This window comes from Struthio camelus, chromosome 2, assembly GCF_040807025.1.
Source record: "Struthio camelus isolate bStrCam1 chromosome 2, bStrCam1.hap1, whole genome shotgun sequence".
Taxonomy (NCBI): domain Eukaryota; kingdom Metazoa; phylum Chordata; class Aves; order Struthioniformes; family Struthionidae; genus Struthio; species Struthio camelus.
In genome coordinates, this window is record NC_090943.1 from 17,609,488 (window position 1) to 17,623,609 (window position 14,122).

At 37.1% G+C, this 14,122-nt stretch overlaps 1 protein-coding gene across 14 annotated transcripts in view; it reads left to right on the forward strand.

Moving 5' to 3' along the window:
* Positions 1–14,122, forward strand: part of ZNF438 (zinc finger protein 438) — a 71,099-nt gene extending 56,977 nt beyond the window's left edge. For 9 of the 14 annotated variants that reach the window (XM_068934437.1, XM_068934440.1, XM_068934434.1 and 6 more), the window contains 2 exons: positions 1,981–3,844; positions 5,436–14,121. In XM_068934437.1, the coding sequence (XP_068790538.1) occupies positions 1,981–3,844; positions 5,436–6,048 (2,477 nt within the window). In that variant the 3' untranslated portion in view covers positions 6,049–14,121. Of the gene's footprint in view, positions 1–1,980; positions 3,845–5,435 lie in introns of all 14 variants that reach the window. The other 5 variants (XR_011139582.1, XR_011139581.1, XR_011139579.1 and 2 more) reach the window with 5 other exon arrangements.

A 14,122-nucleotide genomic window follows, 5' to 3' on the forward strand; every position in this document is an offset into this window, starting at 1 on the left:
AGCTATATCAATGCTTAGCATTTTAATAACTACATAAGAAGAATGTTGATTTAAAATGACCTTATTTCAAAGAGCATTTTGTGGTTGATACTCATGAGGGTCTTAGCTTCTAAAATGCTAATTTCATGTGGAGTTGAAATTATGTAGAGAGATTTTCTTTAAATAAAAGTGATTTCAGTGCCTAAATTTGCAATGGCAGGTTCATGAATTTGAGAAGCATATGTTCATTTTTAAAGCTGGTGTAATGCATTGTTTGTAGAAGTGTTTCCTCCTAACCTCGAGTTGACTATTCCTTGGTGGTGCTTCAACTGCCATTTTAGACTACTCTAGAGATGTGAGTTGAGGAAGTGATGGAGTTTTTGCTATGGACGCATCATTTGCTGTCACTGGTTGGAGAGCAGGTGCCTTAAAACTTTGGAGTATAAAAAAGCAGAGGTAGCAGTCTTCTGAAGTAGTGGCTTTCCTAATGAGTTTATGCAAATCATTGAATGAGATTTTGAGATAAAAAGAGAAGAGGTACAAGCCAAACATGAAGAGAGAATGGAAGCTACTTCATGTTGAATATTGTGACAGGCTGAATAAATGCTGGTTTAGAAAGTCTTTAACATCAGTATATGGCAAGGATAAATCTGGAAAATATTCCTAAAAGCAAAACATGTTTATATAATCTACTCTAAACTGTACGGTTTGACCTGTTGCTAGCTTTGAAGGTCAGGGTCTAGTTTGGTAAATGATTATATTAATTTACATCATTATATTGTACTTTTTCTCAGAAACTGTTGAATTGTTGCCTTAAAAGCAGTAACAAGAAGATACTCCACAGGAAACAAAAATTCTGGCTGTTATTAACAATGTTAGTAGTTGAAAAAAAATTTTTACAATGATTAAAGTTTGGCAAAATAATTACTATTAGTGAAAAGTACTCAGTAGTCCTAGCTTTTGAAGAACAAAATGACTGTAGTGAGAAGAAATAACAGAATTTTAAAGTTACCATACTTCTACTTTTTCCAGATTGTGCAAACTTTCTAGGCCTCGATGTATTCCTATTTATGTTTGTGCAGGATTTCCAATGTACAGTAGTCTAATTTGCACAGGATAACAGGAAATTCTGGACCTCTCTGCAGAATGTCTCATCCTTAATCATCTCTTTCCTTAATTATCCTCACATTTTTCTTCAGTATTAAAAATGTTTGTGATATTTACCAACACAAGGAGAAACAGTGACAGTAAAAAAACCTGTGGTATAATTTGAATAAATTATGTCTTTCAAGAAAACAGTTGAGTAGCTTAATTAATACAAGAATAGTTCTGTTGTGCAGTCAGAATGCATTATACTCGAATATAGCATGTGTGGTTTATTTTTTTTAATAATGGTTCTTCTTTTCTCAAGTCCTCTCTGATTTTATTACAAGTTTGCATACTTTATAGCAGTAATTGCTTAAAGATTTCAGCAGGTAAGCTTTAGCCTATATCTAATAAAACGCGCATATCCTAAAAGTTAGAGAAGCTCTCTGCAAGATACAATGACTTTAGTAGAAAGATATGATCGGAACAGGTGCTTAGAGAACTTCTGCATCACTAAAAGTTTAAATCTTGGTTCTTCCAAGTGAAAATTGACAGCATGCTGGAACAGATTTTTCAGGACAGAAGAGTTTAGAGGTGTTATGTTCTGAAATGTTGCAAAGTGTGTAACCTAGAACGGAAACATCCATTTAAGGTTAGCTTAAGAGACTGTTTTTTGTATATATATATATATGTATTTAAGCATATTGCTTTAGGGATTGTTTTTGTTCTGTCCATGAGAAGCTTGTAATTCTAAGCTTAGTTTAGTGGTTGTTTACATGCCTAAATATTTGTAATAAGTTTGTGTGTAATAGAATCCTTTATAAGCAGTTTTATTTTTGACACAGTAAATTTCCAAAAAGATATACTATACATGATAATACATGTTTGTGGATTTTATTTTATTATTTATTACAGATGAACACAAATCCCCTTCTGATACCATACAAAGTTTTCAGAAGAAAAGTCAGTTTAGGACCATTGCTCCAAAAATGGTACCGAAAATTTTAACAACTGGAGTGGTTTCTTGTCTTCAGTCATCTTTGCCTGAACAAAATACACCTATTTCAGCTGCAGGTTCTAAACCGCTGGTAGTACCAACACAAAACTATGCTGTGATGCAGGTTGCTGCTCATGAGGGGACTTTTTCTGTTTTGGCTTTGCCATATGTTACCCCTGCACTAACACAGCAAATCCAGCAATCAAACCTACCCCCTTCAGAAAATGTCAAGCTGCCTATCCCTAGGTACCAGTCTGTAAGAAATAAATTGCTGGGTGAGAAAAAAGCAGCTCAAATATCTGTTCTGGCTGCACATAACAAGATTCCTACCGAAGCCCAGATCTTACCACAGACTTCCCCCATAACTACGTTAACCGAAGACTATCCTGAAACTCATAGTAGTTCAGAGTCATCTGAGCAAGTGATATTAATGGACCATGGTTCCGCTGAAATTACAGTTGCCACATTGCTAAATGAAAGCAAGCATATGGCATCGGAATCTCCTTTACTAAACAAAACAGACATTGTTAAAGGTAATGTTTCTGGACCATCGGTAGTTAAAGATTCTTTAACAAAGTCAGCAAGTACAAGTAATCCCGTGAAACTAAGTCTGCATTCAGTGAAGACAGCATTTGAAACCACAAAAGATTCGCTCATAATGTCTGAGAAAGTGAAAGAAAAACCCACAAATTCTGCAAATTCTGTCACTGTACTGTCACCAGCAGTTTTTGGCAGTGCAATACAGCTGACTCCATCTGCACCAAAAGGAAAACTTCCTATTTTGCCTTACTCAAGAGTGAAAAATACAATAGTTTCTAAATCTAAGCAAAACGCTACTGTTATGGGTGTATCTGGTCCTTCACTAAGATCTGAATGTGGGAAGATACCAGCTTTGGTGAAAACCTTTCATGTTCCTACTAAGGCATCTGATAAACGATTAGCTGTATCATTTGCACAAGTCCCCAAACAAACTAATCGAGAAAATACCTTCTGTCCATCCAATAAAGTGGATATTGACAGTCTTAAAAAATTGAATGGTCCATCCTCTAAAAGAAGAGGCAGAAAAAGAAGATCCCCAGATGATTTGTTGGCTTTTCAGTCCAAGCGAAGGAAATGCATTGTTAATAAGTTTAGAGAAGGAAGAGAAAGGACGAAAGCTGATCTTCAGCAACCTCAAGACAAGAAAACGGAGGCAGTGAAAAAATACCGTAGTATTAGACCAAAGCCCGTGGTAGTTGTACAGGCTTTTGCACCACTGACTACTGCGGCAATAGTGGAGACAAAATCTCCTGACCTTTTAGAGCAAGAACTTTTTTTAAATAACTCACTTCCCAATAAATATTTAAGTTACAAGCATAACGATACCACCTCTGCTAAATCAAGTGATTTAAGTAGAAATGTATATTCAACTGTACCTAAGCTGTGGCATAAATGTCATGTCTGTAACCATAACTTCCAGTTTAAACACCATCTTCAGGACCATATGAATACACATACAAACAAAAGGCCTTACAGTTGTCGGATTTGCCGGAAAGCATATATTCATTCTGGAAGCCTTAGTACACATATGAAACTTCATCACAATGAAGGCAGACCCAAAAAGCTTGTGTGTTGTGAGTTCTGTGCTAAAGTTTTTGGCCATGCAAAAGTATACTTTGGTCACCTAAAGGAAGTACACAGAGTTGTTATCAGCACAGAGCCCTCTACTAGTGAGCAACTGCTGCAAGATGCTTTAAAGAACAGAGATACGACTATAAAAGAGACAGAAGAAGCAACAGAGAGGTGAGAGTTTCTGCTAATTGAATGTTCATAAAACCAGGATTTCAGTAGAAATCAGGAAAATCAGAAACAGGTTGTTAGTAGAAATTCATAAATGTCACCATTATGAAATTTTTTTTTTCTCAGCTTTTTTTTTCCCAAGTGGAATTCCTAATGACTTCCACCTTTTGTTAAGACAGCTAGTCAATCCACTAGGCCATCCAGTATATTTTAGCTGATATATTGGTTGTAAATTATCACTGACACTTGAACGTCCAAAGTAATTTTGCATATATCCAAGTAATACCAAAATGCCAGTGGCGCTGTTTTTATTAGTTGATGTCTAATGGCTAATATTTTTTCTATTAACCTGCACTGTATTTTTAACCTGTGTTTTATCCATTTTGTGTTTTTCCCAGAAGATAAATGAACCAAATGTAATAAGTGAAAAGCAATTCATATTTGAGTATTAGCTTGTAGTCTATTTACCCTATTAAATATCATTATCCCATTTCCTTCTCTAGAGTGCTGTGAGCTAATCTATGGTGTGCATTGATCACTGCTTCTTTTTGTGATCATTTAGCCAAGTGAAAAAGCTAATACATACCACAAAGGTGGATAGGACATTCTTTTATCTCTTCGTTAGGATCTTGAGGTGAAATTTCTTGACATAGTAGAAACGCTGGGACTTTTTTTTGGCTTCACTGTGCATCTGTTTTCATTGAAATATGTTTCTTAAGCTCAGTACAACTCAGTATCTCAGTTTTATACAGTTTGCTTGCATAGTTCCGTTCAGTCAGAAATATTTAAGGTATTGAACCTAAGAAATGCTGATGCTTTTATTTCAGCCTTCCTTGTTTTGTCTATCTGATCGGTATGAGTAAACAGTAATATGTGATCCTTTTTCTAGACATTATGAGAAGGTGTTCTGTGGAGCTCTTTTGATTGCCTTGACGTAAACCAGCGATATGCTAGCTTTATGTATATGTTTCCTTTGTACTGCAGAACTGTCCTGAAACAATGAAGAGGGGCTGTCCAGTTGTGAACTGTACATATAAAAATTGTACATACAAAAATTTCTTTTTTTAGTGTATTAGTTACTTTTAGAGAAAAAGATACTTTGAAGTTTCTTTGTTGCTGTCTTGCAGTGGGAGGTGAGGCCTATTTTAGTTTAAGCAGCCTTTAGATCAATGGGTACAAACAGATCAATCAGTTTCGCTTAATAGCTTCTGGTAAGATTCACTCTTGCTTTTCTAGCGCAGAGGTAGAAGTATTTGAATTGACCTCACTAACTCAGGAACTTAAAGTATTATTAAACTTTTATCAAAAGGTTAATGTTGTTAAAAGATGATTTTTACAAAGACTATTTTTGGAGGGAATTTGTAAACTTAATAGTGTTGAATAACATTTGGTTTCATTTGCTTCCTAACCAGATTTGATTTTTTTTTTCTCTCCTTTTTTCTGCTCCTAATAAGTTAGGTACTGTAGGAACAATGCCTGTTTTTAATTAAAATTATGTTTCATAAATGCCATCTTTTCTCAAAACTTGGAAATTGTCATCTCTGTTTTCTGCATGGCTAATACTGAAGTAGTTTGCGTTTCCTTTTTTTAACAGGGGAAATAAATGCAATTTTGAAGACCTATTCCATAATCCAGGAGAAGTCAAATTACAGATCAAGTGTGGTCGATGCCAGTTTATTGCACAGTCTTTTGCTGAGATGAAGTTTCATTTATTGTGCTGTCATGGAGAAGAGATCCAGGGAAGAGTAAAGGAAGGGATTTTGCAAGGAAATAGAGGAGCTAAGGGGGAATTGGTCAAACATACAACTCATTTCTGGAAACAGCGCAATGAGAGAAGACATTTAGCAAAATGCAATGCTCATGAGGAAGGATTTTATACTTCACCAAAACTGAAAAGGCAAATATACTTTCACCATCAAAATAACGTTGATGTGTTATCTAAAAGCGAAATGACTCAGTCAGGAAACAGCGAAGTGGCCAAGGAGATGCAAAATGTAGGTTGTGGTGCACAGAGCAAAAAAATTCAAATTTGGTCTAAGGCTGGGTATAACTGCATTTTATGCAAACAGTTATTTGGAAGAAAAGAAGATCTTTATTATCATTGGCAGAGTCATCATAACTGTGAAGACCCTTCCATTTTATGGACAATTTTTAATTTGTTCTCAAAACAAGGAATTATTGACCTTTCTAATAATGGTGAATATTAAAGCTCAATTTTGCCAAGCTTTGAAAAACATGAACTAAATTCCCAAATTGTGTGCTTTTTCTGTGTTGCGAAACCGACTCAAAAAAAGTATCACTTGAGAGGTTTGTTTGTTTTGTTTGATTGATTGAGGTTTTTTTTTTAATTATCATTTGCAATCTTTGTTTGCCTTTATTTTGTTAAATACAAAATGTATTCACCCATGATCTTTCCAGATGGGGACATGCAAGCCTGTTACGAAACGCAATTTTCACGTGTTGGGAAGTTAGCAGCAAATATGCAATGCGAGTGGTTAAACTTAAGGAAAGGGATACTCAAGGTACATTATATTATACACACAGAAATAAATTAGTTTGCATGAAGTAATCCTGAGCTTGAGTGGAATGACAAACCAGACTGTAAGTGTAATTTGAGTCCCAGCTCTGCTTCCAGATTTTTGAGGTAAATATGTATTTGCCTGCGGTTCTCTAGGTCTTTTGAATGTGCGTGCATAAAACCTATATTTAGAGTTTTATAGTCTGAGAGCTTTTAAATCTTGTTTTCTTGATTTCGGTGTCTTCAGCCTTATTTGTTGCTTGCAGGTTTGTTGTTGGCAGGCCTTTCAGGTGTTATGTGCTGTCCTGTAAACAGCAGAGATCTTTAGATTTTTTTAAACTGAAAAAATCACATGCATATTTTCTTTTTTGCCTGTAGCCTACTTTGGGATCAAGACAAAAGTTAGTCGTCATCTGTGAAGACGAAACTCTCAAAGCTTGACTGTTTTATGAAAAAAAAAGTTTGTTTTAAAAACAGTAATCCGAGTTTGTTACTTCTAGGAAGTTTGACATTCTGCAATAGAGTGCATGATTCACAGTGAACTTCAAGCATTTTACTTGCACCTCCTATGACAGCAGCACTACTGCTGCCAACACCTTTAGCACTCTACCATTAACATTCTTGGTATATAGCTCACGTACTTGCACTTGCGCAGCTGGCCTAGTCTGTGGCCTTAAAGGGAAATTGTCCCTCCACCTCTAAATATTTGGTATAAGTTTTAACTTTTTTCCCTTATGTTGCCGAATTTCCTGTACTGCAGGAACTGCATGCAGCACCTTAACTTTCCAGTAGATACAATCTTAAGCGTAGGAGCCAATTACAGTTATTTTACTAGGATGCAAACCCATAATAGCCTGTAATGCAGGAATAGTGCATGCTGTATCCTCCACTGCAGAGCAGACCAGGTAAATTACCATTTCAGCACATCTCTAAGGGGGAAAGTCTGAACTGACTTCAAGGACAAAACTTGTATGCATACCTTGGGGGGTTTTTTTAGTTTAAAATTGAAGCAGTTTTACACTGAGACACTGCAAAACAGTGGAAAAGAACTACTGACAAATGCCAAGGAGTTTCTGTGAGGTTATACAGAATTCTTCAAAATCTGAGTTTTCATTTTTTGAATAAAAATAATTCTTCCTGTTGCAAAGTAGAAGCTTTTACTTCTATATCGCAGTGTTTTGTGTTAGCCATTTATAAATGTTTTTCAGATTTTTAAAATGAGATAAAGTTCTGGAACTCAGTTTTGATGAAATGTTCATTGAAGCCATTGAAGTTAGTCTAAAATGTGCGTTTAAACTGCTCTTACTTAAAACCTAACGTAGATCTGAATTATTTTGGGAGCAATAATGGAAACAGTGTAGGAAGTCACTGTATCATTTGTGAGAAGTCAGAGCAGATTAGATGACAAACTGGAAAATACACCAATCCCACCAATCCTGTTTCTACACCGCTACTTTAGTTCATTTCTTTTTTTCTTTTTGTGGTGAGACTGTTATGGGGGGGTTGCAATGATGAAAGAGTCATTCTCAAAATGTCCAGGGTGGCCATGCACTAGTTTGTAAAAGCTGTGTTGAGAACATGAAAAGAGGAGATCTAAAAATGCTCGGATTCCAGAAACTATTATAATATATTGTGTGTGTGTGTTTTGTTTTAAAATAGTTAAGGCAACTTTGAGCTAATAGTTTTTGAATGACGTTTCTTGTCTTATGGTGCTTTACCTGGTGTTGAACTGTGGGACTGGAGCCAAGTAAAATACAAGACAAAAGGAAATTTCTCATAGAATTGTGCAGGCGTTTGATAAGGTGGAAGATCCCTGTGGAATATCACAGCTTCCTTCTTAGTATCTGTTGCTATAAAAAAGCCCAATTGTGATTGTTTCATTGCTTTAGTGTATTATGTTCACATGCTGAACTACTTTAAACATACTGTTTGTTCTTGTTCTTTTCGATGGCACATCCATCTTTAATGCCTGTAATACATTCATATTCCCTTTTTCTCATCGGGTAGGTAGAGCAGAATGTATGGAACATTTGGAAAGGAATAGCTAATCTTACGGTCAGAGTTTCATATCAAACTGAGACTGTATTTAACTTATTAGAGTGTGTTTACATTTAGAAGCCTTTTTTCCCCCCAACTTAATCCTTTAACTTTCAAAATCAAACAACTTGATTTTTTCCTTGAAACAGAAGTGTGAGAATAGTCCCTCCTTCATATAGTTGAAATATATCAAAGGAAAGTGCGTTCCTGGCCTAAAGCAATCATTTTAAGAGTTAGGCAAAAACTTAATGAACATGATCAAACCTTTTTTATTTTTATTTAGAATCACTTTTCCTGCAAAATCATCAGTCCCTCAGTGTAGTTTCTCATGTTCAGGAATAACACCAGTGATGACAGAATAGTACTTCAAAAATCTTATCAAAAAGTATTTGCTAAGAGTACTGGTGGGTCAGAGCCAGTGCTGCAGATGAGTTGTTGGGTGCTGTTTGTCAGACTAGAACAGTCGCTCACTTTCATTACGTGTAAGAAAAGGGGGTTGCAATGATTGGGGTGGGGTGAGGGTTGGGATGAGGGGGTGCTGCTTATTTAACTGGGAATTTTCATGTGCAGCGCTTTTTTTTCCACCATATTTTTGAGCTTTTCGTCCTTTCTCTAGTGCAAATGGGTAAAGAGGTCTCAGCCTTCAGCAAATTAAAGCCTGAAAACATGTTTTAAAGCATGGTTCTAAGCTACTTTTCAGTGTTCTTGTAAATGTTTAAAATTAGAAGCCTTTTTTATCAAGCATGAAAAAATTCTTTACACATCAGAATATTATGTTTAGGGTAGATTTTTTTCAAGGCTGGAATTTTTGAAAATAGCTTGGCATTAAATACAGATATATCCTTTGTTTAAAGTGTGTGTTTGCTTTGAATTTGGGTTCATTTTGATAACATTTTGAGGTATGAAGTAAGCCTTATTTACAGCAACATTAAATAGCGCTTGTCTGCTGTTCGGCAAATGGTTGTCACGAGTACAGTTTGCTGTTTACCTTAAAGTTGGACAAGTTAGCATCTGGTTTTGCACATAAATTATATTTTTAAATTGTTGAAGCGAATGTTACTGTTTTTGTAGCTGTAGTTTTGTTCCCTTCTGATTTTTCATTAAATCTCTGTTTCAGCTTCACTGTTCAACTTTAAAGCTGTTCCTCATATGGAAGGTTGTTTCTTCATCATCACACCATAAATAATCAAAGCTGGACGAGTTCCATTGCTTCTCTGGCTTGCAGATTACTGCCCTTCTCCAGCTGCAGAGCTACAGTTTCCTATCATTAACGTGACATAGTTGCTGGCAGTAAATGCTTTACTTCATTTATTTATTAGAATTTAAATCTGCTGTTTAGCTCCATCAGAGTTTCTGTCATACCATATTAGATGCTTACGTTATCTACTATTCACTGAGCTCTTTAGAATACGTGTTACAAGAAGGATGAACAGGTATTTAGGTGAGCAGATTTCTACGCTAATTGTGCAGATGACACTGATAGTTGAGGATCACCCGCTTATCTCGGCTCAGCCACGTAGAATATTATATTTCTATAACACACCCACCTACGTACGCATCTAGTTTGGAAGGAAATTTATACCTTGAATTCGACTAATGTCAGTTACTGTTATCAAACCTATACAATGTAGGTTTGCGCTTAATGTGCATAAAGATTAAAATGTCGTTAACTGTAGCAGGTTTACTTGTCGCATTCCTTATAGCTTTGACATGTGCAAGTATCTGTGCACTGAATATGACACAGAAAAAAAAATCTAGTCTTGTGAAGAAAACTATGGCTTAAAAAGGGTGGCAAAGGTTGTCCTCATTTTAATGAGTGATTTTACAGCTGATTCATCTCATTTTAGGATTTCCTCCCCTTTTTTTTAAATTGTCATCATTTTTCTTGATGAGTAATAGTGAAGACGAGCTGAGCCTGCAAACAAGTTCCGTGAACAAATTAGTTTACTTCCTTTCTCCACACCTGTAGACACTTACATGGAATCAAAATTGTCTTGGTGACGTTACATATAAATGCATGATGTGGGGCAACGTGCAGGATTGAGATTCAGTATATGACTTTGAGGCTGACATGCCAAAGCAGAAATTGCAAATTTGGGGATAAAAATGAGTTGTTTTCTGGACTTGAGTAAATTTTGAACACTTTACTGACAAGCCTTTAAGAAATGCTAAAAGGTGCCAATAACCTACCTTTTTACTTGTGCTATGTTTGATAGTTTTATTGAAGTAGTAGTAGTAGTCTAAAATATGATGATTCTGATGGTTTCAAGTAAGAAGGAAGCTTTCTCTGTTTCATTTTTTCACACTATTGGCTTTTACATGTAAGCACTAGGAGAGGTGGGACAGATTATGATTTCTGCTGCTGACCAATTGAGAAATGTTATTCTGAAGTTATTTTACAGACGTTTCCGATTTAATCTAGAACAACAGATGAAATCAATCAAAAATTTCCATTTGTACTAAACATTTACAATTACGTTACTGTTTGGGGCAAAATTCTACTTGAAGGAAATGTGTCCTTTGTGCATGAATTTCTCTGCACAATTACACCGTTGTAGACACACTTTATAGAGATGGTCGATCTTCTGCTGATTGCTGCAGGCAGCTCTTTCTTAATTAGAGTAACTGAGGGGAGCCAAAGGAAGGAAAAATTAAAAAATTCCCACTACTTTCTCTTTGACTTTAATTTTGTTAAATATTTCTACTGTTCTGCCGCTCCAGATCATGGTCCAAAGACTTTAGATATTCAGACACTTCCTAAGGGACTGGCAGCATGCAGGAATTCAGTGGATGAAAGGAGAAGAAATATGCAAAGCAAGCAGGGATGGTGGAGGCTGGCCCAACTCTTGAATGCAAGGTCAGGTTTCCAGTATGACTAGCCTTTGGTGGCCTGCATGCATGGACATTTCTTAGGGCCTTATTCTGAATTTCTCCTTTCCACCACTTTTAGGTACATGCATGATTCCAGGATCTGCTCACGCTTGAAACATGTGAATCTGAAGCATCCTAAGTTTCTTTCTCATAGCCAGTGGAGGAGCTTAGCTCTTCCAGATGTCATAGTTCACTTTCTGCATGTGCTATTCTTTTGATGTCTCAGTTACATGCTTATAGTTAGATCAGCCACATCCTGGCTGCTGAGACCAGCTGCTGCTATACCTGAAATGTGATCTTTTAGTTTCCTGGAGAAAGCATCTTTTAGTTTTATACCATGAAAGTGAAATCAAATGCTATGTCTGTACTTAGCAAAACAAGAAAATGGCTTACTCAGTTTCCTGCAGGTACAAACACTGAGAAATAGTAGGAAAGAAGTGAACTGCAGAAAGAACAAAAAGAAAGCAGCGGAAGAAAAATAAGCTGTTAAATGAAATTTGGAGTCTTTATGTGCCATTAGAAAAGGCTAGAATGCAGCATCACTAAGCTCCCTTGAAATGCCTCACGCAGATCTAATACTGTACGGCAGCAGTGCAGAGACAGCAGCTGGCTTTTGTTTTGCCTTCCTGCCTTTTCTGCATCCTCTGTGAACTGTTCTGTCCAAACAGACTTTTTAAATGTCTAACTGACCAAAGTCAGCACATGAAAGTGTAGGAACGAGTAGCTGTGAATGCTGTTTCATAGTATCCCTGAAACACTGGTTGCAAAGGCACCCTGGAGGTCCGGCAGCCCAGGCTCCCGCTCAAAGCAGGGCCCGGCAGCAGCGCCGGCTCGGAGCAGCCGCGGCTCGCTCGTGGTGTGCTTGGCTGTCGGGAGCACCTTTCTGTGGTGGTTACATTGCTTCAGCTCCAGTGGCGGAGCTGCCGGCACAAACGTGGTTTCGGTATGGTAGCCAATGCTTTAAGTACTGTCATAAGCAACATCGTGACATTTGCAAAGAAAACACAAAACTTGTGACAAGTAACCCCCAAAGCCAAGTAAAGTAATGGTTTCAGCTGGTGATGCTTCAGGAGTGCGAGCTCCCTTTGGCACAAAAGCCCCCGCTCTGTTGCTGCGGGCCGTGGCCAAGGCCCTTTGCACGCTCGCACGGAGAAGCCTGCGCTCCTTTGACTGCTCTGAGCCTTTCCTGGGACTTCAGGCTCTGTGCCTTTCATGAGAAATGAAAATACTGCTTTTTCTGCAGTTGATTTAGGAGAACAATAAAGCATGTGATTTCTGTATGCTAAGTAATTTTGTGCTGCTTCAGGTTTCATCTGACTCTTGAACATATAGCTGATCAAGGAGATCAATATACCTTCCTATTGCTTGAGGCAATAAATGACATGATGTGGGATGAAAGGAGTAAATATCCCTGTGACCATACTTCTGAAGCCATACAGTTACTTTGCAGTGGAAGTTTAATTTCTTCATGTTTTTAGTTAAAAGCTTTTATTAATTTTTACTGAAGTAAATATGCTATACTTTGCTGTTCAAATAAATCCTTTTACAGTTCTGAGTCCTTGGAGTTTGAATTCTATCCAGCCATTTTCTGCTATCTGCCAGTTCTGTCCTAAGTGCAAACCTGACACTGTTGCCAATAAATCCACCTCCATGCCTTTTAAAGTCATCTGCCGTATTTTCTGTCAAGCTAATCAAAGTTTGTGAGAAGACGTTTTTAAAAGGAAGAGGCTCTGGAATTCTGGCCATTTCAATTAAGCAAGTTAATTAAAATTAATTGCATCCTGGCGGTGAGCTATAAAATAGAGAAGTGGTACAGATTGTTTGAAAGCTCACTTATTTTTATTCTGTTTTGTGAATAGTGGCAGAGGAAATTTTCCAGGGAAGAGAAGTGTTTTCATGTTGTTTTATGTGGCACTCTCCTAACCCACTTTGTAGACCCTTGCGAATACAGCGAAGCAGAGCCCGTGCTTTGGAAGTTGGTTGCGTTCTGTGACGTTCAAAGCACCATTTTATTTTTATCCGATGAGATAGCTAGTCTGATAAATGGGTGGTATGCCGCACCCCAGCAGACCACTGCGATGTCTACATGGGTTAACAGTCTGATGTCTTTCAAGAGCAGAATTTGCAGTGTCTTTAAACATACATGCACGTTCACAAACACACACAGAATTACAAAAGGATTAACTATTTGGAAATTTTTTTAACTTCTCAGTGGCAGTTAACATAATATGCCATACTGTACACCGTGTATTCCAGGATTTTTTCTTTTGTTACAATGAGGTAACGCTGATTGCTCTAGTACTAGCGTGCTTACAGCTGATCTGGATCCCGAAGTACACAACAGCCATCTGGGTTCTTCCAGGAAACTGGATTAATTGTTGAATTGTTTGAATTTGTTATAAAAAGTGTGTTGCTCTTGCTGGCTCACACCACATGTAGGGTTTAAACAATATTTCTGAGAGTGATTTATTGGTGTAGCAAAGAAGTCTGGTACTAAACTTTTCCACTGGGATTTGCTTACATTAGGAAGCAGTGCAGGTGGCAGTCTATTTCAACACTGAATGGATTTTTCCTTTTTCTTTCTGAGAAATGAAGTGCTTATGTAAGGTGAGAGATTGAAAAAAATTAGAAGCCCGAAGCCCTTAGAGGATCTATCTGAAAGCTATAAGCAGGTAGAAGACGGCAGGGTAAATGCGGTACTGTTTCTGTTTCAGCTCACCTCAACTGTGGAATATGCTTCCAGGCTGGTTGTAGAATATGAAGAATTGGCCACTTCTGAACAAGAAATACTAATTGCGCTTAGAAGCATTTAGCATGCCCCACAAGAGGATATTTTAACCCCAAACTCATTTCAC